This window comes from Harpia harpyja, chromosome 21, assembly GCF_026419915.1.
Source record: "Harpia harpyja isolate bHarHar1 chromosome 21, bHarHar1 primary haplotype, whole genome shotgun sequence".
Taxonomy (NCBI): Eukaryota; Metazoa; Chordata; class Aves; order Accipitriformes; family Accipitridae; genus Harpia; species Harpia harpyja.
The window spans coordinates 1,553,036-1,577,866 of record NC_068960.1 but is presented as its reverse complement, the minus strand read 5'-3'; the positions used below and the strand labels follow the sequence as shown (position 1 = coordinate 1,577,866).

The window sequence follows — 24,831 nt, the reverse complement described above, 5'->3', positions numbered from 1 at the left end:
CTGTGCGCTGCCCCATCCCGGGTGCCAGCCGTTGCCCGGTGGCATGCAGCACCCAGCACCCGCGCCGAGCTGGACCCCGTCCTGCAGGGAGGGCACGGCCGCCCTCGAGGCCGGCACGAGGCACACGGGTGTCCCCGTGGGGCATCGGCTGTCCTCTCCCTGCCCTCCGTCACGGCTGCCAAACCCTCCAGCTCCAGTGGAGAAGGAGCAAGGGGCCCAGGAGCTGTCGCAGGACAGACCCCGGCCCTCCGCCCCGGCCCCAGCTCCCCCTTGCCTGCAAGGCGGGGGCAGAGCCGTGGCCCCCTCCAGCACCCAGCAGCATCTACGAAAATACTTTATTGTGGAAGTGGGATGTGCAGGAGCTCTGTACAGTACAAACCAACGGCAGCAATGCGGTCACCAGCAGACAGACATGCGACGGTGGCACCCGAAGCCCACCCTAGGGGGGCAGAGGGAGCTGGGGGGGGGGGCCGCGGCCCCTACGTCGCCTTGGGCCTGGCGTTGAGGCGGATGATGGCTCGGTAGTCGCGCACCAGGTCCCGCAGCTGGTCCAGGTAGGGGTTGATGTTCTCCTCCATCCACTCCTCCACCGTGTCAGGGAAGTAGACCCTCTCCAGGTGGGCGCGCAGGTCACGGACGAAGCTCTCCCAGTCCTCGTGGAGCCTGGCAGGGGGAGAGTGGGGGGTCCAGCTCCCTCCTGCGAGGGACCCCAGAGCTGAGCCTGGGACCCCTCCCAGACCCCCGCAGGCACCCGGGGGGGGGTTGTTCCCGGTGCCCAGCACCACGTACTTCAGCACCTTGCTGCCGAAGCTCTCCATGTTGCGGGGGTTGCCGAACTGGCGCTTGCGGTGATAGGGGCTGAACCAGCCCTTGATGGCGCTGGGGAGGCACGAGGGGAGTGGGGGGCACGGGGGACACCCAGGGACAGGGAGCTGCACGCCAGGCAGGTCCCCTCCCATGCAAAAAACCTCTTGTGCTCTGGCCCCGTGGCCAGAGGCGGCCGACCCCACTGCCCGTTACCTCTCCTCCTCCAGGGCCTTAAGGATGCTCTCCTTCAGGTGGCCATTAACCTGCTCGACCATGTGGTAGATCTCCGCGCCGGGGAACGCTCCCCTGCCCTCGCTGGGGAAAGGGAAGAGGAGGTGAGAGCCCAACACGTGGGGTGCACTGGCCACGCCGGGGCTCCAGGCTGGGTGAACCCCAGCACCTTGCGTGGCTGGAGGGCATCTACCCTCGCCCCAGGGGGGTCTGGGGCATTTGTGTAGCCAACTCCCCGCTCCCCTCCAGTGCATCCCTTCTGGATAGAACCAGGGTGGCAGCGCCGCAGCCGCCCCCCACCACGGCCAGGCTGTGCCACGCACCACGTGCTCTGCTCCAGCTGCATGCTCTGGAAGCCCAGCGTGTCCAGGACCTTCCTCTTCGTCTCTTCCGTGAAGCCCCCTGGGGAGGACGAGGAGAGGGGCAGGAGGGCCCGGGCCACCCCACCGTCAGGCACTCGGGGCCAAAACTGGGGGAGCTGAAGCTCTCCTTCCCCTGCCTCCCACCTCCCTCCCCAGCATCCCTCCCTGCCTGCAGGATGGGGTCTCGCAGGCAGCGGCTGCCTGCGGGTTAGGGAGATGGGGGATGAGCCCGGCCGCGACGGTTGGTCCGGTGCTGGCAGCGGGGCGATGGCTCACCGTTCACCAGGGTCTGCAGGCAGACGGCCAGGGAGGGGATGCCGACGGGCAGCAGCTCGCAGAGCACCGAGTAGTGATCGTACCTGCGGAGGGAGGGGGCCAGCCACGCCACCGCCTCCTGCGCTGCTGTCAGCGGGGCTGCGCAGGCACCGGGGAGGGTGGGGGTCCCGCCGCCCCTCACCTCTGCCAGCCGGTGAGGACGATGCCCTGGAAGCGCAGCGGGGCCAGTTGTGGCAGGGCCTGCATCACCTTCAGCCAGCTCAGGTGGTTTTTCAGGTGGTAGCTCAGGGGGGGCCAGGTCTGCGCCGGTCCCGTGGTGCCCTTGAAGGCGCTGGCGAACCACACCGCCTCGAAGCCGCTCTCTGCGTACTTGGTGAGGAATGGCCCTGCAGCGGACAGGCGTGAACCATCAGTGCCACTGTCCCCGGGAGGCTGGGGGGGGGGCTCGGAAGGGGGGTGTTCCCCCCCTGCCAGCCCCAGGGAGCCCGGCATGCCGCCTTACCGATCTGCTCAGCCTCGAAGTTGGGTGCGTAGAACCACACCATGGGTGAGACGTGCTTTGCTATCCCGGACTCTGTTGGGGGAGCAGGGATGGGGACGTGGGCACCGGTGCCAGCGGCAGGAGGATGCCTGGGGGTCCTCGTGCTCCCCCGAGACCCGTGTCCCCACAGGGCCAGGCACGGGCTCCTGCTGGGCACCGGGCATGATGCCTGCCAGGGCGGCCATGCGGACGGGCACTGCTGAGACCCCCAGCTCGGGTGCCACCACTGCCGTCCCCATCCTCTCACCCTGCAGGGCTCCCACACTGATCTTCCTCAGCATGTCGTCCCACATGAGCACCCGCAGCCCCCAGTACTGCGTGGTGATGAAGCTCAGCACCTCCTTGATGTGCTTCAGGTACATGGTCCCCGTGTCACCCTTGTTGCGGCTCATCCAGTTCTTGGAGTCCATGCCCTCCCCGAGATGGAAGACCTGGATTTGGGGGGAGCGAAGGGGGAAGCTCAGCACCGCTGGGAGCACGCCTGGTGCCCGGGGTGAAGGCTGGGGTCCCTGCACGGCTCATTGCCCACCTCGTCCGCGCCGATGTGGATCCAGGTGGAGCGCCTGTGCTTCTCGATCACCTGCGACAAGATGCTCTTGAGCAGGGCCAGGGTGTCGGGGACATGGGGGTTGAAGCTGTTGGGGAAGCGCTCGACCTCCCGCAGGTGCTGGTACTTCTCGTGCTTGAGGATGAACTGTGCGGGAAGACGTGTCAGGAGGGGTTTCCAGGGGGAACCCCCCCCATGCTGTGGGATGAGAAGTGGGACCAGCACCCCCTTACCTCCACGTGCCCAAAGGTCTGCACCAGGGGAACCACCTCCAGCTTGTGGAGCTCTGCCAGCTGCTGGATCCGCTCGATGTCATCCTCACTGGGAGGGCAGGGACAGGCTCACCAGGGGATGCCGGGGCAGAGGGCAGAACATGAGGGCACTCCCTCCTCTTCCTCCGGCACCTGCCCAAGTGGCCCCAGCTGCCCCACGCCTGTGTGGACTTTACTATGGGGACACAAATATTGACCCGGCGGGGCAGGAAACTGGTCTGCCAGAGGCACAGCCTGGCACTCCGATCATGGTTATCGTGGGCACAGGTCCAGGCGGGTCACACCCAGCCCCCGGCACACCGGGACCTGCCGGGGCTGCGCCGAGCCGGCAGCCCCCCAGCCAGCTCAGCACACAGCCCCGGCTCACCTGTAAGCGTATGGGGACTTGAGGATTTCCAGCTCCCCCTTGAAGGGGAACATGTCCTCGTACTCGATGAGGATGCCGTTGGCTCCCAGCTGGGACAGGAGGGGGAACACCTGCAGAGCGGGCAGGGCAGGCTCAGCCGGCGGGGACCCCGGGGGATGGCGGGGACAGCCGGCAGGTTGAGCCTTGCTCTGCCTCTGCCCCCTCAGCGCATCCCTCCCCGGCACCTCCTCCCTGTCCCTGGGCATCCTCACCTGCTCCAGGTAGGAGACCCTGGGCGCAGCTCCCTTGAGGTCCAGGTGGACCAGCCTCATCTCGGTGGCGCTGACATCCCTGGGGACCTGCTGCCCAGGCTCTTGCCTCGGGGCCGTTATCTTTGCCGCGGAGAGCTCCAGAGCCTGGCTCTGGGGGCCGGTGTCCCGGCCGGTATCACCCAGGTCCCCCCAGAAGCCACTGTCCTTGCTGACGTGCTTGTGCAGCTCCAGGGTAAAGCTGCAGGCAGCGGAGCAGGGCTGGGGGTGCCGTGGGGCACGGGGGCACCAGCTGCCCCCCCCCAGCACAGGCACGACCCAGGGGCTCCCCGCAGACCCCAACCCCGTGGGGGCCCCCACCCAGGCCTGGGGTCCCGCCGTCACCTCACCTGTCGCGGAAGAGGAACTTGATGCCGGCCAAGGCCACGAGGAGCAGCACGACGAGGCGCAGCAGGTTCAGCCTGTGGCTCCGCTGGAAGGCCATCTCTGTGGGGCACACACAGGGGTCCGGCTGTGTGGCAGCACCCCGAAGGACCCAGAGCGCAGGCGACCCCGTGCAACCCCACATACCGTGCCCTGCTCCCCTGACCAGGGCAGCTCGAGACCCATAGAAAGGGGACATGGGGGAGACCCCTCCCTCCACCCTGGTCCCCACTGGGGACACGCACAGAGGTACCCCCGTGTCCCTCCTACCTCACGTGCCCAAGCCCAGGGGCTAGTGGCCAGACCTGCCTTTGCCTCTGCCTGCAAGGGCGCACCCTCCTCGGGCTCCGCCAGCGCAGGAGCAAACAAGGCGGTGGCTGCAGGGGCAGGTCCCTGCCGGGGGCTCCCCTCGAGCCGCTGGGTCACCTCCAAGACAAGGGCTGTGTCACTGGGCAGCTGGGTGGGGTGGCATCACGGGGCCAGGCACGGGAGGCAATGCCCCTGCGGACAGAGGAGAGGTGACTGGGGACCACCCGGGCACGTGCTGGCAACGGGCAGTGCTGCCCTGGGGACGGGCACCGGCACGGCCACAGGCACCGCTGGGGCGAGGGCAACAGCCCGGACCCCCCCAGCACCTGCAGGGATGGGCACACGCTTGCTATGCGCAGCCCGCAGCATCTGCCCCGGGGAGGGGAGTCCCACCCGGCACCGTGGAGGGGAAGGGGCACGAGCTGCTTCGACCGACGGAAAACAACCAGGGCAGGAGCACAGTGGGGTCCGGCTGCCTGGGGTCTGAGCCCGGCGAGAAGAGCTGCCGCTTTCCCCGCAGAGGGGAAGAGGGACGAGAGCAGGATTGCTGGTGCTGGTGCTGCCGCTGCCGGGGGCTGTGAGACGCCGCACCGCGCCGTGCGGGGGGGGGGGCTGGTCTGGTTAAACCGATGTTTGATCCCTCACGGGACATGTAGGACACGCCACGCGGGGTGCAGGGAAGAGCTCATGTCAAAGAGTTGTCACAATTAAGATTAATAAAATTCATTTGAAGTCTTCTTTTCCTAAACCAATTTTGAGAACTCCTGAGATGGGGATCTACCAATTTAGATGAAAGTGAGCCCAAGCCAAAGGCAGTCTCTGTGGAGCAGGAGGCAGCAGGTGCCCCTTCCCCAGCCCCCCCCATGGCCACAGCTCGAGGGATTGTGCAGATTTATACCAGCTGGTGCATGACCAGCCCCAACACCAAGACCCACAGCAGCGTTCCATGCAGCCAGCACCGCAGCTGCAGCAGGAGATGCTCAGCCAGGCCAGACCCCGGCGAGCACAGCACTGGGGGCACCGCCGTGACCGGGGGCACTGCTCCCACGAGCCCCACGGAGCCACCCACCTCTGCAGCCCCAACACAACCCCCTGGGAAAGCACCACGGCGGGGGGGAACACCAAGCACACTCTGTGTCCCCCGCTCCTGCAGCCCCCTCGGGGCTCCTCCTCGCCCGCAGCACTGCTCCCAGGTGACAAGGGACCCACAGTGACGCCTGCTCCCACCCCAGGAGCCCAGAGCTACCCTGTTGTGGGTGGCACGTCTCCCACGGTGCCCACAGCACAACAGGCAGGAGGCAGCACGAATCCTCTCGGAAGCTGTACACGAGAAGCGCTAGCACCATTTTTGCCCCTTTTTCTCCTTTTTTACCAACCCGAGCACGTGTGGCGAGGCAGGGATGAGGTAGCGTATCAACACCCCCAGCCGCTGTCAGGACCCGGGCAGCTACCACCAGCCCTTTCAGTGAGATGCCACCTAAATGCGCCAAAGTTTGGGGTTAAATTCAGCGTTGCCAGATTTGGGAACTGAAAAGCAGATTTTGGCGGCTGCCGGTACACAAGCGGCTCAGCTGATCGTGAGGGTTTTGTTTGTGTTGCCAGAGCAGTGGCACCAGGGGAAGAGCCGTGCTGAGCCACCCTGTGCCTCTGGCTCTGAATTAGCCCTTTTTCTAGACACAGCCCTAATCCCTCCTGACACGCTCCTCCCGCACGCTGCCATGGGGCGCAGGGGGGATGCGGCGGCCGGGACCCCTGGCACGTCCTGCAGAGCCAGCGTGGGACGTGCTGTCCCCAGAGCATGAAGTCCCAGCAAGGCCACGTCGTGGGGCAGGGCAGCACTGTGCGGGAGGGAGCCAGAGCATCCCTGCTCCATCCCCATCGCCCACAGGTACCCAGTCCCCTGGTGCTCGTGCACAGGAGGCAGAGCAGGACCCTGCTTTTGGGGCAGGTCATGCCCACGCTGTCCCCTGTGCTTGTGTCCCTGCATGGACAAGATGCCTCGTCCTCAGCGCTGCACCTCCTGTGCTGTGGGGGACAAACGCAGCACCCGCTCCCTGCCCTGCCCGTCCCTGCTGCATTTCCATCCTGCCCGGCCCTGGTTGCTCCTGACAGCTCCAGCACAGCCCAGCAGGGATGTGCCAGGCTGGGACAGCTGCCGGCCCAGGGCTCACCTCTGCCGGCTGTGTGGGAAGACAGGGGGGTCTCCATGGCCCCCCCAGGCACGGGGCAGGCAGGCGCGGGGAGCCCAGCACCCAGAAAGGCCATAAATATGCAAAGTGCTAATCACGCTGTCATGGGAACACAGCGCCTGATCGGAAGAGGGATAAATATTTAGACAGACGCTGTCAGCTCGCCAAGATTTGGCGGTTTTAATATATGTTATCTTATTTAAATAGAGAACAGGTTTCCCAGAGTTGAGCCTCCCTGGCATGGCCCAGGCAAGGGCAGGTGGGCTCGGTGCATGCCGGTGGTGGGGTGCAGCGGCAAGGGGTGACGGGGGGCAGCCACGACTCTGCGCCCCTGTGCTGACGGGAGATCCCTTTGCAGCGAGGGCTCAGCTGATTGATGCCGCCCCTCTAACCCGGCATCTTGCTGCTAGCACCCGCAATATTTATTAACGTGACATCTTCTTCTGCCAGCCCTTTGCGAATGGCGCTGGCATGGTCCCTGGGAGGCTCGGAAGAGCCCGCGGCTCCTTGCAACCGGCCAGCCTGGCTCAACGCTCTCAGCAGCCATGGGGTGGGTGAGGAGGGGGCCAGACCCCCCCCCCCGCCTCCGCACAGCTCACGTGGGTTTTGCTCCCAGCTCCCTGAAACATGCCCAGCTCCCCAAAACCAGCCCAGCTCCCCACTTACCTTCCCGAGCCTGAAGGAGAGGAGAATGGAAGCAAACCCAAACCTGAGCTTGGAGAGAGCGGGGCCGTGGGGAGGACGGAGCCGAGTGCCCCCAGGGTGGCAGGTGCCACTGTAGCCTGCGGGCCCGTAGCGAGGGTTTTGGGTGCTGCTGCAGGGTTTGGATGCCACCCGGCTGCCCACTGCCCCGCTCCGCTCCGGTGTTCCCCAGCCGTTACCATGCCAAACCCTCGCTCCTGTCGGTGCGCACGACAGCGCGGCCGTGGGAAGAGTGACGCTGCTCCGTGCACACTCATGTGCACGCTCACACGCATGTGTGCACGCTCACACGCTTCCAGAGCCTTCCTCGGTCAGCCCGGCCGAGGCCGTCCAGGTCCCTCGCACCCAGCCTGGGTCTCCCCCCGCCGGGGTGAGCTGCCCCTCGCCAGAGGCCACGGCACTGCAGCCCCGGGGGCTCCTGCGTGGGGAGATTGAGGACCACCCCCACCCCCCCGCGGGGCTACAGCCCCCATGGCAGCAGGAGGGGGCTGTTCCCCTGGGGAGAAACAGCCCCTGTCCCCCCCCTCCGCGGGACGCTGGGGCACACACGGGGCAGCCCCTGGGCGGGGAGGGGGCCTTTCCACAGCCCACCCAGCCCACCACCACCCGCACCCCGCAAGCCTGGGGCACCCCACGTCCCCCTACGCCCCCAGGTACCCTTTGGGCATCCCCGCATCCCTCCAGGCTCCGCTGGGCATCTCTGCCGCACCGGTCCCCACTGCGGCACCGGGCATCCCTCCATCCCCCCGGGCATCCCCGCGGCACCGGGCATCCCTCCCATCCCCCCGGGCATCCCTACGGCACCGGGCATCCCCGCGGCACCGGGCATCCCCGCGGCACCGGGCATCCCGGCCACCCCTGCACCGCCGATCCCCCCCCCTGCGGCCCCGAGCATCCCCGGCTCCCCCGGCCCTTACCGGCAGGTACGGGGGCCGCCGCGGGCACCGCCGGGAGCGGGCGCAAGCGCGGGCACGGACCGCAGCCGCCGCCGTTCTTAAAGGGCCCGGGCGGCTCCGGTGCCACGGCAGCTGCGGGACCGAAGCCGAGGGACAAGCGAGGAGGGGATGCTCCGGCTCCCGTTACCCACCGTGTACAGCGGGGCGGCACCGGCAGGGCGGGGACCGTGCCCCACTCCCCGGTGCGATACCGGCACGGCGGCGAGCACCGGAACACCGCGCACCCGCCGCTCGCCCGCTCTGCTCCGGGGCTGTCACCGGCCCAAAGGGTATTCTGGACCCCGGGACCGCACCGTGGATGCCCCGGCGGGCCCGACCGTGCCCGGTGTGTGCCCGGTGTGTGCCCGGTGTTCCCGGTGTGCCCGGTGCCCGCCCCGCCCCGCGGTGCTCGGCGCTGCACGGCCGCCCCTCAGCGCAGCGCCCCCTGGCGGCGGCGCTGGGAAAGAGCTCCCGCTCCCCCCCTCTCCCCCCACGACGTGCCCCGTGGTCTCACCCCACCCCCCTCCGCGCCCCGCACGTTAGTATCGCCCGACGCCGCGGCTCTTGCGCATGCGCCCTTCCCGCCCCCCCCCACGGATGACGCCCCGAGAGGCTGCGCGCTAAGGCGGAGGGCAGCGCGCATGCGCAGAGCGCGGCCCGTGGCTGCCTGGCGCATGCGCAGAGCGAGTCGTGCCCCCCCTCCCTGCGCCGGGCGGGATCCGCGCCGGCACCGGCTGCCGGTACCGGGGGAGAGCGCGGGGGGGGGGGGGGTGGGATTGGGGCGGGCTCCCAGCTCCCCCGCGCCGCAGCACGGGCAGGGGCGGGGGGGGGGAAGCGCAGGCGTGGACCCACGCGTGGGCCAGGTCCGGGACCGGGTCCCTGAGCGGGCGCCGGTGGCGGAACCATGAACGCCGCTCAGGGCACGGTGGGCAGCGACCCCGTTATTTTGGCCACGGCCGGCTACGACCACACGGTGCGGTTCTGGCAGGCGCACAGCGGCATCTGCACCCGCACCGTCCAGCACCAGGACTCCGTATCCTTCAGGGCCGGGGCCGCCCCCGCCGCCCCCCGGACACCGTTAGCTCGGTGTCACGCCCCGCGTTTGGGAGCGCTCGGTCTCACCGCTCGGGTCCCGGCTTCTTCTTACCGACCTTAACGGGAGCCTGCAGCAGGTGAACGCCCTGGAGATCACGCCGGACCGCAGCATGATCGCTGCCGCAGGTGAGCCCACCCGATCCCCCCCCCCCCCGCCGCCCCGGGCACGGGTCGGGGGAACGTCGGTCATCCCCTGCCCGGTCGTTGTTGCAGGTTACCAGCATATCCGCATGTACGACCTCAACTCCAACAACCCCAACCCCGTCATTAACTACGACGGCGTCAGCAAGAACATCACCTCCGTGGGCTTCCACGAGGACGGGCGGTGGATGTACACGGGCGGGGAGGACTGCATGGCCAGGATTTGGGACCTGAGGTGGGCAGAGGCGGCGGTGTCCCGTCCCCCCCACCTCTGGCAGCACCCCAGAGAGAGATTGCACGCTCTTGAACACGCTGCTTCCTCACTGTTTTGTTGCAGGTCTCGTAACCTCCAGTGCCAGCGGATTTTCCAGGTGAACGCTCCTATTAACTGTGTCTGCCTGCACCCCAACCAGGTGAGCACTGGTCTCTCCATGATTTCCCAGCTCGTGCTTTGCCGTGGCTCCTCCAGGTAAACCTGAGGGGCTGTGGAGTTTTATACTGGCGGACGCGGCAAAATATCTGGGGGCTGGCTGGGGAGGGCGGCCTTCCTGGTGGCACAGACCCGCAAGTTCTTGGTGGCATTGCCGGATAAGCAGCAGCTGGCTTCCCGCATCCAGGCTGCCCATCCGCCTGGTCCCTTGCTGAGCTGCTGGTGCCGGGAGCTTTGGGTCAGTGGGAGAACAGAGCCCACGCAACACGGGAGCCGGCATGACAGACGCACGGTCCCTCCGTCTGCCCCAGGAAAGCCAACGCTGCTTTGTGCGATGGAGCAGACCTCCCCGAACAGTGGTGCTGGGGGAGAGCAGGTACCGCAGGCTCACGTTGTGCCTGCAGCAGGTGTCCATGCCGCAGCCTGGGGGCTTTGACCGCTGAGCTCATTTGCCAGCCAGCACAATTGTGCTAATTACCTGGTGGCTGTTGCAAAGGGACAGCATAGCGGCTGTGCTGGGCCTCTCATCCCGTAGGAGGGAATACTCCTTTGGGACCGTCTCTATCCCAAGAACATAACCAAGGGGATGTGGTGGGATGTGATGGGAGTGGAACTGGTGGCATGGGGTGGGCTGGGAATCTTGAGAGTGGCACTGCTGTCAAGAAAAAGCATCTCTGGGCCTGTGGCCCCCATTACCTTCAGGACCTTGGTCAGATTTGTTGGAGGTTCACCAGTTGGTTCAGAAGCTGTTGATAAAACAGAGGGATGGCTGGGGCTCGGGAAACGAAGCTAAAAGGGAGTGCGGTGCATTAGAGGGGACGGCGGTGAAAATCAATACATATCATTGCAGTGTTAATAACCCGTCTGGTCCATTTTATATTCACAGTGCTGCAGGGTTTGTTTGCAGACATGGCAGCACAAACCTTTTTAAAAAGCTGAGCAGTAGAAACATTTCTTTGCATTTGATTTTGCAAAGGTTTAATTTTGCAAGCCTGGAATTTCGGACCAGATTTGAGATCAGTTATTTGGAACACACTTTACCCAAATACTGCTGATGCACCTATAGTGCCGGTGCTGTGAGAATGCATCATGTTAAAACAAATATTATTGTTGTACATAGATCTTACATGTCAAATAATCACTAGCCAACTTGCTGCTGCGCTGCAGAAGTGTCGGTTTGTGAGCAGAACGCAGTTAATTAGTCCAAAGGTGGCAGTATTTATTCAGATAGCTTCATCGCTCTGCAATTCCCTGCTGCAGTGATGCTGATCTAGTTATCCGAGAGAGATTTCTCATGGCCTGGGTAAAGCCGTGACAGCTTTAGCAATTGCACTTAACACCTGCTAAGAGGGGGCTAAGGATTGAGGCGTCCAGAAGACGGTTCTGCACTGTGCAGTCAGCTAAATATATCGAGCGATGATTGTCTTCCTCAGAAACAAGCCTTTGCTCACAGGTACAAGATTAGCTGCGCCTGATGACCTGATCTCCTCTAGGGATTCTGCTAAAATTATGGGCAGCGCAAGACTGTCGATAAAAGCCCTGGTTTTAGTGGAGAGCCGCCAGCATTGTCTTCTGGTCTGAGCATGGGATCGGAGCCAGAACTCCTGCCCTTCAGCTGGCTCTTGTCCTTCCCCTGAGAAGGGGAGAGAGAGAGAAAAAAAAAAACATTTAGGCTTGTGTTTTTCAGGTATCTGTACACTCTTGAGTGCTTCAGTTGTTCACTGGCCAACTCGCATCTTAATGCCCGCTTCTCAGACATGCTGAAAATCATTTGGCTTCTGTGGATGTTGTTTGGAGCTGTAGCCGTGCAACGGTTCTGGAAATCAGGCAGCCGCTGTCTGCTCTGGGGTTTATAAAATTAGCAAACACTTCTGTAAAGGTAAACAGCCTTTTTGCAGAGTGTAACCTGAGATGAGTACTGTGCTTGCTCTCAGCGCACAGGGGCAGTCAACAGGCCCCTGGAGCTCTGAAACAGCCCTGTGCTGGGGAATAATTAGGCAGAACAGGACCCTGATGCTTAAATCCAGAGCAAGGTGCCATGTGGTGCTACACCGGCATGGGCTGGGCATCAGCTTGCGGGGTTCTCCTCAGAGAGATGAGGCTGGTGTTTTCTTGCAGGCAGAGCTAATTGTGGGTGATCAGAGTGGTGCCATTCACATCTGGGACCTGAAGACTGACCACAACGAGCAGCTGATTCCAGAGCCCGAAGTTTCTGTGAATTCGGTTCACATTGACCCTGATGCTAGTTACATGGCGGCCGTTAACAGCTCGGTGAGCTCTGACAGCCTCGAACGTGGGATGGGATTTATGGTGCTCTGGCAGCTGCTGGGCTGTGCCTCCCGTGGGCAGAGACAGCCGGTCTGCACGAACCGACTTTGCTGTGCTGTGGTCGGGCGTGGAAAGTCCAGGCTGCTTTTGGGCGGGTGACCACCAGCCCGGCCACAGCTTCCCCTGTCTCACCACAGGGAAATTGCTACGTGTGGAACCTGACGGGTGGCATTGGAGAGGAGGTGACCCAGCTGATCCCCAAGACCAAGATCCCTGCGCACAACCGCTACGCCCTCCAGTGCAAGTTCAGCCCCGACTCCACGTGAGTGCATGCCAGCCCCTCGCCTATCTGCGATGGGAACAGATGATCCTTTCTGGGCAGGCAGAGGCCAGTTGTGCCTCCAGCTGTTGGCTGATGCTGGCTCCACACTGCCCTGCAGGTCCCCCGGGGAGGAGCGGGACTGGAGGCGCGGGACATGCCGGCACTGGATCACTGTCAGTGGCATCCCAGCCTCATGCTCTCAGCCAGCTTTGCAGCTGTGAGCTGTTCTTACAGCTGGGATTGAATTGCTGATCTCCAGGAGCAGTGGCGGACTTGGTGTCCTCCTTCACCAAGTCTGTTTGGCTTGAATCTCATAAAGCAGATGATACAGGTGTAAAGAAATGTGATTACAATGAACGCAGGTCTCCAGTTCGTTACTGTTCCAGGCCCACATTAATGAGAGGCCCTTAGGCGCACAGCGTGACTGATAAGGTTGCCCTCGCATGTCTCTTCCTTGCAGGCTCTTAGCCACGTGTTCTGCAGATCAGACGTGTAAGATCTGGAGGACTTCAAACTTCTCTCTGATGACAGAGCTGAGCATTAAGAGCAATAACCCAGGAGAAACATCTCGGGGCTGGATGTGGGACTGCGCGTTCTCCGGGGACTCCCAGTACATCGTCACAGGTGAGGCACTGCTGCACTCCTGCCCCTGCCCTTGGCCCACTGCTTGATTTGGACTATGCCAGGCCCCCAGCAGCAGGGCCCTGCGCTAGCACAAGACTTACCAGTTTCTCTAGCTGGGATATTGCCAAACCCTTGTGCACCAGTGTATGTGAGGTGAGAGCACCCAGCCTCACACCCACAATGCAGTCTACTAGCTCCCTTAAGCATTTTGCCTGTGCTGCAGTAGGGCATCTGTTTAAAGTGGAGAGATGATCTTCATGTGTGCAGTTTATTTCACCTGGTAGCAATGCTGCTTGCAGTACGCAGCATTGATAGTCCTTTCAAAATATATATGTTGTAATTTCCACAGTAACTTCTCTCCAAAATAATTAAAACCCCACGTAATACAGGAATGCACTAAGCTTCTTGCTCTGCACAGCTCCCTTACCCGTCATGAACAGCTCTAACAACTGTGTTGAATGAAGCAAGAGGAAAGTCTTCCTTATAATAATAATAAATAATAAAAAAAAAGTTTAAAGTGTAATGCAATATATCCCACTCCTCTTTTCACTTTCTGTTTCAGCCTCCTCTGACAACCTGGCCAGACTTTGGTGTGTGGAGACAGGAGAGATCAAGAGGGAATACAGCGGCCACCAGAAAGCAGTTGTCTGCCTTGCTTTCAATGACAGCGTGTTGGGATAATGGTCATGTGTGGGAAGGAAAGGACCTCTGCTTGTTTTCCCTTGTCTTACAGTGGCAAGCACCCTCCCTGGAGCCCGAGACACACACTTGTAACCATCCCCTCCTCTGACGGAGAGGACTCGGTCTCTTGCAGAAGCAACTGCATCTGCTTGGAGTGAGACCAGGCTTCAGCTCCGAGCAGATCATTACCGAAACGTGTGTGGCCTCTAAGGGAGGCCGCGTGGACAAAAGGGAATGGGAGGGGGAGCCACGGTCCCACAGAGGGGAGCTGGGTACAGTTCAGCTGGAGGAATCCTTGTGGCATCAGCTGCTGACAGCTTTGTGATGTTCTTGTACCCCAGAGTGGAAAAAAAAAAAAAAAAATCAGCCTTTCTAAATGATGGAAGAGGCTGAGCAAACACAGGAAAGGCAGTTGTTTTCTTGTTTTGCAATCCCTTTATTCAAAGTGTATTTCACAGACTTGCTTGGAGAGCTGCACTCTTATAAAGCCAACCACCCCCAAAAAATTTAATAACTTTGTGTTGAACAGGGCATGTAGCCATAAAACACTAGCTATTCCACGTGGTTCCTCTAGGCCTGGATCTCCTAATACCTACGTACAAGATGCAGCCCTGGAGCACAGCTGCAAATAAAATGTCTGTACTGACAGTGCTGAGCAGAGTCCTGTTATTTTTCTAAACTCTCCTGAACTGCAGCATGAAATCAGCAGGAAGCTTTTGGGGGATATTGTAGATATTACCTTCCTTGTTGAAATCAGAGGCTTTTCAGGAATCCAGTTCAAGTATTTAGAGCAGCGAGAGGGCATCTGCAGCTGCAGGACTTACTCAGGGAGGTAATAGAAGCAGATAGACACACAAATGTTGCTTGGAAAACAGATGTCAATGCAAAGGTAGATCAGCCGCTGCTTCCCCGGTCCTGCCAAATGAGCAAGGACAAAAGCAGGTGAGATGATTGCTTTTGCAGTCCTGCAGATACTAGTCCCTGGGGAGCCAAACAAGTCGAAAGCCTCAGGGAATGACCTTTCTCATTAAAGCTGGAGTAAGAACAGAATGAGAGCTTGGCAGGCTGCTTTTGGTGAACATGAAGGTGACAAGCCAACAGCATCGCCGAGGACTGCTCTGTGTTGTGGTTGTGCCACACAAGCAGGCTGCGCTGCGCTGCGCGGGGAAGGGGGCTCGGAGCCTTTCCCAGCCAGCACCGTGGTTCACTGCAGGTTGTGGGTACGAGCCAGCGCTCGGTGATGGCCGAGCAGCGGTTTGGTACTGAACCAGAGGTCACCTGTCCCTGTCCTGGGCCTCGGCAGCCTGTCCCAGGATGTACATCAGCTTTTGTGCAGCAGAGCCTGCTCCTCTTAGGGGTACTGGAAACAATTGTGCTTCTCTCTTCTGCAAAGGGACACGTACAACTCACCTTCCCCTCTCCTGACCCAGAAGATGGATGTCTGTTCACACAGGGTCTGGACAGCTTCCCCCAGGCTTTTGGGGTCCACCTGTTCCCCCGCCAGAATGCCCAGGAACTCCTGGTAGTACTCGGTCTCGTTATTCTGACGTAGCAGCTGATCAGCCTGAAAGAAACGTCCCTGTTAATTTTGCCCCTCCTGGCGCTGCCCTCCAGCCCCGCAGAACTGCTCTTAGTCTCAGGGCACCCAGGGAGCACTCCCTACCCCAGCAGTAAGGGCAGGTTTCTCCCGACGGCTGCCCCATCCCACCAGGCTACCGGGATGCTCGCCCTGGCTGGAGCAGCCTCCCAGGGGTGAGGCTGGAGCAGGGACAGCCCGTGGCCCCTTGCTAGCCCTGCAGCTTGGGAAGCGGGGGACGCAGTTCCTCCCGGGCCCCTCGCTGGGCTGCTTTGTCCCTGGACCTGGAGCTAAAACGCCCCGTTGTGCCAGGTATCACAACAGCCACAGCCCGCTGGCAGAGGAGCATCGGTCTGACCTGCGTCTGCCTACCCAGTGCCACCAGCACCCCCAGGTTTCGGCTGCATCCCAGCCGCGGTGACCCACGGCAGCCCTGTCCCCTCTCCACACTCAGCAGCGGAGTCCCCAGCACCGGGTGCGATGCAAATCGGTGTCCTTCAGCCCCGCGGTGCCTGGGACAGGACGAGGGTGAGCTGGGGCTCCTCAGTGCCGGGTCCCATTCGATGGGCGAGTGGGCTGCTGGCAGCCCCGGCACCACCAATTCTTTTACTTCCATTAAGGAGCCTCAGAGCCGGGCAGATGCTTTCTTCTTGCATCCCCTTTGGTAGCCTGCTCTCATGGGTGCTGTGTTCCTACGCTCCTCTGAGTTAAACCCTGCCCATCGCTTCCCAGCTGGGTGGGAGCGGCAGGCGAGGGACAAGGAGCCCCCCCAGGAGCCCCCAAGGAAATGGAGAGCAGATGGCAGGGGCACAAAAAATGGGGCCTTCTGTCTTCTTGAAACAGAATCTGCCCCGCGCCCACGCATCCATTAACATTTTGTTCAGAGGGTCTGTATACATGCTTTACTCCAACTTTTTCCCCTGTGAATTGCTAACAAACCCCCTTTGTTTTTTGTTCCCCAGAATTTTGAGCAAGTAACAGAATCCAGTGGGAGCAGGTCCTGCGAGAGCCCTGCTATTCACCTCTGTGGGACACAGCCCCCTTCCCCGATCTGCAACTCTGCTGTTTCCTACAGAAGATAGGATATTGGTAAAACCGGGAGTTGCTGCTCTGAGCTCGCATGCTGAGCCCAGCACTGCAAGGCAGAGTTCTGTTCCTATGCAAGACACCAGCCCAGCCCTTCCCCAAGCAGAACTGCACAGAACAGGGGGCTGCTGCTGCTACCCCCGGCTGGGAGAGCCTGTGCTCTCATTTAGCCACACTTGGGATGCTGGTGTGCAAGAGTCACCACTGCGAACACAAATCCATGCAGAAAAGGGCCTTCAGCAAGCCAGGACTCCGTGCAAAGCCCAATTCATCACCCCCGTCCGCTCAGCCGCCCCGGGGAACGGCCACAGCAGCTGCTCACTCTCTGCTCAGACGTGTTGAGAGATGTCTGTAGGGTCTGGACGTCCCAGGCATCCATCCTCCTCAGGTAGCACGTACGCTGCTCCATGGGCTTGTAGCACACGTAGCCCTGCAAGACAGATCATGTCCCCTTACAGCAGGCAGTGGCACGCACCCGCAGCTGTCTTAAGAGCCATAAAAATGGACATTCCTCCTTTTGCCCTGCGTTCTCTTTCCTAACTAAAGGTGCAGAGAAAGGCACCAAACGGTAGCTGGGTGATGTTTTTCCTGGCCTGCACCTCCCGCTCCCACCCCAGCAGCTCTTCTCTCAGCAGCCTGGGCGCCTCTGCTCGCTTCCACGCTAGCGAGGCAGGTAATTATCCCAACACACTTACGTTCCTGCTGTCATACAGCACCACGGTGGTGTGGTTACTCTGCGAGGTTACGTAGTAGGTCACGGTGCTCCTGGACTTGTCCACCAAGGCTGTCTGATTCCTCAGGGGGTCTAGCTGGCCCTGGAGCGTTAGCCGGACGAGCTGCGAGCCAGCCTGGGCACAAAGAGAGGGAGCGCAGCACCAACCTTCAGCTGTTCAGTGCTCGCAGGCAGCGTCTCCCCGCCGACATCCCCACCCAGACCCTTCGCCGGCTTGCCTGAATTATTTAGCAACAGAGAGAAGCAAGCTCTGACCCAAGGGAGGGGAGCAGATCCATGAAGCAGACCGCTCTCCATCACGCAGGGCTGGGGGAGAGGTGCCAGTGCCCCTCACGCCGAAGGCACCCACCCTGTCTGGCAGCAGGCTGCTGGAGGGGAGGAAAGGGCCAGGGGTCTCGCCAGCCTCTGCCGCAGCCACACGCGGGGGGAGGCTGGGATCTGCCTCCCCAGCCAGCACAGCTCGCTGGCATCAAACGGGCTCCCCCTCCTTGCCTCAGAGGCCACAGCCGCACGTTGGAACGTGCCTGCTTAGCAAAATACCAGCTTGTGGCTATATTTACAAGCGATGCACTGAAGTTCCTCTAATTTAAGCAACGGTTTCTGGCAGGCGTGTTGCAGGGGTGAGACAGGCACTGCTCAGCTCGCTGCCTGCAGCGCTGCCGGCACCCTCCTGCCCTTCTGCCTGCAGGCTGCCTGCATCTTCCAGAGACAGGAATCGGCCAAACCCAGCCCTGATCCCAGCTCGTTCATCTCTCCCAACAAGTGTTTCCAACACAAATAAGGGCTGCGGGCAGGAGGCGGCTTCCTGCCTCGATCGGGATCCCTTACCTGGGCAGAGCTGGGGGAGAAGCTGAGAACCCCCACGATGCTGATGCCAACTACTGCAAAAAACAAGGCAACGGACAAGATGATCCAGAACGTCCTGGATGGAGCTGTGAAGTGTGCTGCGGCCCTCCTGTCCTGGGAACCAAGGCAAAAAAAGGAAAGAACAGGAGTTAAAATCAACCCTTCTGCTGGTTATTCTTCTTCACCATGAAATGCGCTTCCCGCTCGTGACTCAAATCATCGTGCAAACTGCTGGTGTTTGAGTGCGGAACTGCCAGAACATCGCAGCAGCCCCGGAATAATGTTGCTTTTATCCCACAGTGCTGGAGTTTCAGATCCGACATCCTGGTAACCAGCACTCCCACAGTCGAGCACTTTCCTCCTGTGGCCGGGGAAGCACGCAAACGCTGCAAACCCGCTGAGGAAGGGCTGCAGCAGGAAGCTTTCCACAAACAGGGGCTGCTGCTGCTGTGCTTTAGCAACAAATTAAATTATTTTGGTTTATAGCAGAAATCCCCAGGAGAACCATCAGCATTCGAAACAGACCCCATGCGGAGTGATCCTGCTTCCTTGCCCGAACGTGTATTTCGTGGTTTTTTATTTTCCTGATAAGTTGTTCTCCATGCAGACCAAGCTGTTACTTGAAGCAACAAAGCTTGGTAGTCGTGTGGCACTTCTAGTGGCTCTATTAAAACTTACTTTAATTCTTATATCGAAACAATTAAATTTAACTTAATGGCACATAAAATTATTTTTACAAACCGGAAAGAATGCACTTTCAATAATCTCAACTGTACAGCCCACACTTAAGAAACCTAATCTGTTTCTCAATCCTCTAAAGCACATAAAGAAATTCAATAAATGGCCATGGTTAGACTTGCTACAGCCGCACAAGTAAGGGGCTCTTCAAGCCTCCGGGTCAGTTACTGATCTTTTTCGGTAACTTCCAGATATATTCCACCAGAAAAGCAGCAAGTCTTAATGAAGTTAAAGCTGCGCAAAGCTGAAAGCTTCTCAATTCAAACGCAATATAGCCCAAGCCCTACAGTAATGGGCAAGTTTTCTATAACTAACGAAATTCCCTTGGGTGGGAAAGGTGCAAATAAAGAAATCCAGTGACTCCTGTCCCTCGGCAGGCTGCAGTTCACACGTGCACACGCATCCTGAGCAGCTCTGCAGCACGCAAGCAGGGGTTCTTTGGCACCTCTAACCTGACCTGCCTTGTTACATGACTGGTTTATGCCGTGTAAGTCCGGGCACTTACAAGAAAATCCAGGTGACAGTCAGCTGCCTTACAAGGAGCTGAACTGTGGGGGGTCTGAGGTTGGGGATGAACAAAATCTTACCAGGACCCACAGGAACAGCAGGAGCTCAGCCCCTTCCAAAGAGGAATCAAGCAAGCACAGAGCGGGGACTCTCTCTGTGATACCTGAGGGACCAGGGATACTCACTGCAGAGACAGCATCGCCAGTGCCAGTCCTACCCTCCATCCTCCACTTCAGATGAGGAGCTCGCTCCTGCAGCTCTGCCTCCTGACAACACACAGACTGTGCATCATCCCCAACTCCAGGCACGCCTGGGAAACCTAAGCGTGCATCCGCGAAACGTAAATACGTGTCCGTCGCGGCCAGAGGGCTTCCCAGCCAGGAGTTCCTCAACTCAGATCTACAGGGAGGGTGAAACCGTAGAGCTGCCACCTGGGGAGACGAGAAGGGAAACGGGGGTAAAACCCAGGGCTGCTGAGCGATGCTGTCAGCGCATAAAACCGCTCTTCCTGCTCACCTTGCGAGCCGGCTGGCGGGGGGCAGGTGGATGACAATCGGGGGCTTTGTGTCGGTCCTCCCTGCTGGCAGGCCCTAATAGCAGGACTGGGTAAGTCTCATTAAGAGACACAATGAATAGAGAAAAGTGGCAGCCTGCCCTTGTCATCAGTTATTTCTACATTTCAACGTGAACTTTGTGCCGCCTGAGCTCTGTGGGCTGCAGCCAACTGTTTATCCTGCAGACTGCTGCCCTGCAAGCCTTGGCTGCACAGACACGCTTGTGTTCCACCTACGGACCTCGCTTTGTTCAGACCCCGGGAAAAAGGATCTCTGCTACAAAGTCATCGCCATAACCTGAGCTGCGCTCATGCCAACACCCGTGTCCCATGATGAGAAACACCCCGCGGGGAACAGCGTTCCCAGGTCGCCAGACCATGGTTTTCCTCAGCAGTCCGGGAGCCTCTGAGAGAGAGCTTTGTGTTTTTGAGACCTGCCAGCCAGACGTAACCAACTGAATGGAGGCAAGGAAAAGCTCAAGAGAATTCCTTCACATGGTGTCTATCAAGGGAAAATACAGCTTTCAGACATTTTCCCATCAAACACGGCCCAGGACTGATCAAACTCAGCCAAGAGGGCAGTTCATCCCGGAGTTTCTCATCATCAAAGTACTAGCAATCCCTCTCCCCACTCAGCCTCTTTCCTTCTGCAAGTCAAACATGAGCTATTTCGCTAGAAGATCACCATCTCATCCCAGCACGCTGCTTCTGTGGGACGTGAACTCAAACTCTGGACAAATACACACCTGAAGGCTGCAGCCAGCGAGAGTCAAACCACCATCACTGTCACTGCTTTAAAACAGCAAAACGGCGAAGGCAAGTCCGCAGCGTCCCGTGCTGCAGCTCTGACGAGAACAGGAACCATGTTGGAACGGTCAACCCACCAGTTCTGCTTCTGCAAACAGACACTGGAGAGCAGGCAGCGCTCCTCGCAGAATAGCCTGCTAGCTGGCTTCTCCTGCAGCAGAGCTTAGCTCAAGAAATTTGAAAAACAAGCTGCGACACGCACAGGGTGTTCTCCCCCCAGAGATTTTTAACAGCCACACAGCAGACACTTTCTCACTTTAATTTATACCCTGCCCAACATAAGGCACAGGAAGAAAGCAAAACCCTCTATAAAACATTGTTTGTGAAAGGATTATTGCATTCTGCTCTGTGCTGTACCCTTACTCAAAGAGGCAAATCCTAGCCCACGCTAAGAGCCCCGGACAGCTCTGGGACCTGAACCAAAGAAATACACTCCAGGATTTGGATTTCTTTCCCTGATACTGCATGTGAGGAGTAAAGATGATAAACACAAACTGCATCCCTAACTCCCAGAACGTCCAGACAGTACAGCTGCAGCAAAGCTCCCAGAGAAGACTACGAAATAAGACAACGCCAGGGGAAAGCAGGTTTGTAAGTTTAATGTGAATTCAAGTAGAGGCTTAAAAACCATTTGGAAGTTGATACAGAGTTTTGAAGCACGATTGACACCTTCGCCAGTACATTTCAGCATACGTGAATCGAGGTAATGGTTCCCTTGTACAGTGAAGAGTACTTGGCAGGGACAGTGCGCTGCTTGAACGAGGCTGAACGCCTCTCCTGGCATTTACTACTTGACTTGACATATTCTGAAATTATAAGCACCAGATACAGGAAATGAATCAAAGAACACGTCGCTAAGTCGGACCCTACCTGCAGTAAATCCATAATGTCCATTTCCACGTTACCCAGATAAAGTGGAAGTTCTATCTGTAAGTATTTCTCTGTGACTCTACACAGTCACAGCCCTCCAGCTGGAGACAGGAACAGGGAAGAGATTATCCGCACTTCCTCACACAACTCTGAGTTACAAACGAACACCCGTTTACAAGAGCAGCTAATCTGGTAACACCAAAAGACAGTATGAACTGCACGGTTATTGCTGTACAGACAAGGTGGCAAGTCTACTTGTTTCAAGTGTCCGAGTAGAAGGAAATGGCGTCAACACACTGCTAGAGCTATCCAGCTGAACAGTGGGAGATGAAGGAAGGCCAGTGTTCAAATTTAACTACCGATAGTGGAATCTATGGAATAAAAGCATGTTATTTGCATATATAATTTTTCACTTAATTCTGTAACGCAAAAGCTTTCAACTGTGGCCTTCGATTTAGCCAGCATAAAAACGTACCCCGTAGCCTGAGCTGTGCATCACCCAAACCCGCCTAAAGATCACAATGAAATCATCACCTGAGCAAGCAAGCACTCCTCTTCAGACAAGCAACTGGTGCCAGGCCCCCATACCAGACACATGTGGAAGATATTATTAACCCCAGCTATTTAAAGGAAGCACATGCCATCATCACACACAGCCAGTACTCTCACAGGATTATTTCAGTGGAAAGCCGTACTGCGTACTGCATCCATCCCCTGCGGACTGAGCGTCAATTCAGATTCTGCAGCTAAAGCCAAAGCGAGTGGCTATTTTGATGCTGAGGGAAGCACAAGAACTAACTTGGTACTAATCGATCCAGTTATTTCTGGGAAGCAGCAGTAGTGAAGGACAGTCCTATGTGGATACAGACTTTCTGCATTATCAAATGCAAAAGCTTAGGAGAATTAAATCTACTGTGATCAGTGAAGTACATTCCTCTTCTCCTCCCTTCTGGGAAACAAGATATATTATCATATACTATACTTAAATTTATAATTTAAATATATTCTGATATATATTTAGGATCAGGGTAGTTCTTGTATGTACATGTACTTTACACATACATCCAACGCTTGGACAAATACAGTATACAGAAGACACCGTTTCTATTTTGTGAGTGGAATCATCCTAATCTGCATCACAAGTGCAATTTGCAACGATCAAATAAAGGAGACGGATTTCAGTTTCTGCGACTGGATGTCGCGCTTGCAGTGGGCTGTACTACTAAACAGGACCCCATCTGGAAAAAAGGGGCAGGGGGGGAATCAGTCTAAAGCCAAAAACTAATTCTGCCAGCCACCGCAAGCATTTCCAAACACAGCCGCTAGGTTACTACACACTCCAAGAGTCATTTCCCTGAATAAACCAGACTGAGCCATAGCCTGTCCAGGCGAGGACACGCCGCAAGACGTTGGGTTCTTTTCCTCAGATCAACCAGCTCTACTTTCCTCAACTCAGTCTAGAGGACAACGTTGACATCGAGTATCACAAACATTTGGATAAATGTGTTGCTTATAATTTAAAAAAAAAAACAAAACCCAAGCCGCCAAGACTTGGGTGACACCGTAATGCCCTCTTTGTTTCAAAGTGCATTTAAAGACTGAGATGTAAACAACATCGTATCGAGAGGACAGGAAGGTTAAAAAGCTAAGGGTTACTAACTCTGGGTGGTATCCTAGCGAGTACGTTACTGCCACAGGGTGATTAACAGGGGCCCTCCTCGGGGTAGCGCTGCAGAGGCTGCAAGCATTTTGCTCTATTAATCCCCCAGTGCTGGGAGAAGGTCGGCTATACTATCGACATAGTAATCGGGAACCAGGCTCTGCCTGGCGGGACAGTCGCTCTCCTGGTGGCCCTTCACTTCGTCCAGCGTGGTGACCCCGGTAAGCGTCAGCAGGGTGGTGAGCCCGCAGCTGTTGCCCATGAGGATGTCTGTGTCCAGCCGATCTCCCACCATGATGGTACGAGCGGGATCGATGTCGAACTCGCTCGCCACGCAATCAAACATGTACCGGTTGGGCTTTCCTACGATGAACGCCTCGCGCTGGGCTGCCGTCTCCACTGCTTTTACCAGGCAGCCAGTCCCTAGGGAGAGAGGAGAAAAAAAACACTGATTAGAGACTGCAGAAGACTCTCGGCGCTCGCAGGGGCTGGTGCAAAACCGCACAGCGCAGCTTCACAGACGGGACAGGCACAGGAATAGGTCAGCGCCAGGAGGCGGGAATACCGTCCCGCATCGAGATCAAAAAGGAACCGCTACTCCCCGAGTACAGGATCAACAAGGATTCTCCCTCTTTCGGGGGGCTGCAGGGAGGAGGAGGCCCAGACGCCCCAGGACTCACCACGGGCAGCTCTGAACGGGCCGGGGCCACTTCCCCGCACCCGCCGGGCGGCAGACGAGGCACCGGCCGCCCCCCACCCCCGGTGTCGTGTGTGTCCCCCCCCCCAAGCCCCGCGCACCGGGGATGGCGGTGCCGCCCTCGAGCGGGAGGCGGTGGTCGCGGTTGGTGCCGACGAGGAGGCAGTCGGGGCCGCCCCGCAGGAGGTAGCGCAGGGCCTGGCAGAGCTTGGCGTAGCTGAAGTGCTCGTCGAAACCCACCAGGACGGCGCGGACGGCGGGATCGAGCGGCGCCTGGGCCCAGTCGGCGGGCGCGGGACCGGGCAGGGCGGCGGGGCCGGGCCCCAGGTGCGGGACACCGACGGCCTCCAGCTCGGCGGCCAACGCGGGGCTGCCCAGCACGTAGGCGGCGGCGCCGAGCGGCAGGGCCTGGCGGAGGTAGCGGGCGGCGCAGTAGGCCGAGCCGAAGACGTGCCGGGGCTCGGCGGGGGGGAAGCCCAGCCGCCGCAGTTTCTCGGTGTAGGCCGCGCGCGTCCGGCTGCTGTTGTTGGTCACGTAGCAGAGGCGTTTGCCCGCCGCCGCCAACCGGCCCAAGGCCGCCGCCGCGCCGCCCACCGCCGCTTCTCCCCGCCACAGCACGCCGTCGCAGTCGAAGAGCAGCGTGTCGGCGGCGCCCAGCACGGCGCGGGCCGCCTCGGCCTCCAACCGCCGGCACCGCCGCGGCCCGCCGCCCGCCATGGCCGCCATCGCCGCGCCTCAGCCACGCGCCCCGCCCTCCCCATTGGCCGCGCCGCGGCCCGGCCCCGCGCCCCCCATTGGGCGGTGTCGGCGTGCCGCGCCCCGCCCACCCCACCGCCCTCTCCCCGCCTTTCCGCACGGCGCCACCGACGGCGCCCGGCTCGCTCGGCTCTCATTGGTCGCCCGCCTCACCGGCCCGCCCCCCGCGCGCCGCCATTGGCCAGGAGCGCGCGGTCACCCCAGGCGCTCCGCGACCCATTGGGCCGTCCGG

At 59.5% G+C, this 24,831-nt stretch overlaps 4 protein-coding genes across 9 annotated transcripts; 1 reads left to right on the top strand and 3 right to left on the bottom strand.

Moving 5' to 3' along the window:
- Window positions 1-321: 321 nt before the first annotated feature.
- LOC128134960 (hexosaminidase D-like) lies at window positions 322-8,559 on the bottom strand. Of its 5 annotated transcripts, none has more exons than XM_052773300.1 (15): window positions 8,192-8,558; window positions 4,345-5,860; window positions 4,041-4,137; window positions 3,655-3,892; window positions 3,404-3,513; window positions 2,998-3,085; window positions 2,747-2,911; window positions 2,465-2,648; window positions 2,179-2,250; window positions 1,858-2,062; window positions 1,677-1,759; window positions 1,362-1,440; window positions 1,021-1,122; window positions 790-879; window positions 322-663 (listed from the first exon to the last, which is right to left on the bottom strand). In XM_052773300.1, the coding sequence occupies exons 3-15, from the start codon at window positions 4,133-4,135 to the stop codon at window positions 480-482; spliced, it is 1,695 nt and encodes a 564-aa protein (XP_052629260.1). In that variant the 5' UTR covers window positions 4,136-4,137; window positions 4,345-5,860; window positions 8,192-8,558; the 3' UTR covers window positions 322-479. The 5 variants fall into 5 exon arrangements, with proteins under 5 accessions (XP_052629260.1, XP_052629259.1, XP_052629263.1 ...); XM_052773299.1 differs by having other exon boundaries at window positions 4,345-4,575; XM_052773303.1 differs by lacking the exon at window positions 8,192-8,558 and adding an exon at window positions 7,239-7,796 and having other exon boundaries at window positions 4,345-4,575.
- Window positions 8,560-8,991: 432 nt separating this feature from the next.
- MLST8 (MTOR associated protein, LST8 homolog) lies at window positions 8,992-14,418 on the top strand. Of its 2 annotated transcripts, XM_052772341.1 has the most exons (8): window positions 8,999-9,242; window positions 9,379-9,430; window positions 9,518-9,680; window positions 9,783-9,858; window positions 11,994-12,146; window positions 12,341-12,465; window positions 12,926-13,089; window positions 13,652-14,418. In XM_052772341.1, exons 1-8 carry the CDS (start codon window positions 9,114-9,116, stop codon window positions 13,768-13,770), a joined length of 981 nt encoding a protein of 326 aa, XP_052628301.1. In that variant the 5' UTR covers window positions 8,999-9,113; the 3' UTR covers window positions 13,771-14,418. The 2 variants fall into 2 exon arrangements, with proteins under 2 accessions (XP_052628300.1, XP_052628301.1); XM_052772340.1 differs by having other exon boundaries at window positions 8,992-9,242; window positions 9,379-9,680.
- A 43-nt stretch (window positions 14,419-14,461) lies between these two features.
- BRICD5 (BRICHOS domain containing 5) lies at window positions 14,462-20,984 on the bottom strand. The gene is made up of 7 exons (XM_052772343.1): window positions 19,773-20,984; window positions 19,442-19,687; window positions 17,994-18,125; window positions 17,128-17,280; window positions 16,755-16,862; window positions 15,181-15,334; window positions 14,462-14,685 (listed from the first exon to the last, which is right to left on the bottom strand). Exons 1-7 carry the CDS (start codon window positions 19,917-19,919, stop codon window positions 14,591-14,593), a joined length of 1,035 nt encoding a protein of 344 aa, XP_052628303.1. The 5' UTR covers window positions 19,920-20,984; the 3' UTR covers window positions 14,462-14,590.
- Window positions 20,985-21,195: 211 nt separating this feature from the next.
- PGP (phosphoglycolate phosphatase) lies at window positions 21,196-24,596 on the bottom strand. The gene is made up of 2 exons (XM_052772347.1): window positions 23,945-24,596; window positions 21,196-23,569 (listed from the first exon to the last, which is right to left on the bottom strand). Exons 1-2 carry the CDS (start codon window positions 24,567-24,569, stop codon window positions 23,244-23,246), a joined length of 951 nt encoding a protein of 316 aa, XP_052628307.1. The 5' UTR covers window positions 24,570-24,596; the 3' UTR covers window positions 21,196-23,243.
- Window positions 24,597-24,831: the final 235 nt, after the last annotated feature.

Excerpts from the sequence above, each read along its gene's own strand:
- BRICD5 (XM_052772343.1), bottom strand. The coding sequence starts at position 19,919 with ATGACAAGGGCAGGCTGCCACTTTTCTCTATTCATTGTGTCTCTTAAT. Across the intron at positions 19,688-19,772 it reads CCCGCCAGCCGGCTCGCAAG|GTGGCAGCTCTACGGTTTCA; the intron begins GTGAGCAGGAAG and ends TCGTCTCCCCAG. Across the intron at positions 14,686-15,180 it reads CTGGGTCAGGAGAGGGGAAG|GACCGGGGAAGCAGCGGCTG; the intron begins GTGAGTTGTACG and ends CTCATTTGGCAG.
- MLST8 (XM_052772340.1), top strand. The coding sequence starts at position 9,114 with ATGAACGCCGCTCAGGGCACGGTGGGCAGCGACCCCGTTATTTTGGCC. Across the intron at positions 9,681-9,782 it reads GCCAGGATTTGGGACCTGAG|GTCTCGTAACCTCCAGTGCC; the intron begins GTGGGCAGAGGC and ends GTTTTGTTGCAG. Across the intron at positions 13,090-13,651 it reads CTCCCAGTACATCGTCACAG|CCTCCTCTGACAACCTGGCC; the intron begins GTGAGGCACTGC and ends TTTCTGTTTCAG.
- PGP (XM_052772347.1), bottom strand. The coding sequence starts at position 24,569 with ATGGCGGCCATGGCGGGCGGCGGGCCGCGGCGGTGCCGGCGGTTGGAG. Across the intron at positions 23,570-23,944 it reads GGGCGGCACCGCCATCCCCG|GGACTGGCTGCCTGGTAAAA; the intron begins GTGCGCGGGGCT and ends CTCTCTCCCTAG.
- LOC128134960 (XM_052773304.1), bottom strand. The coding sequence starts at position 4,135 with ATGGCCTTCCAGCGGAGCCACAGGCTGAACCTGCTGCGCCTCGTCGTG. Across the intron at positions 2,649-2,746 it reads TCCACATCGGCGCGGACGAG|GTCTTCCATCTCGGGGAGGG; the intron begins GTGGGCAATGAG and ends CCCCAAATCCAG. Across the intron at positions 2,251-2,464 it reads CAGTGTGGGAGCCCTGCAGG|AGTCCGGGATAGCAAAGCAC; the intron begins GTGAGAGGATGG and ends CTCCCCCAACAG.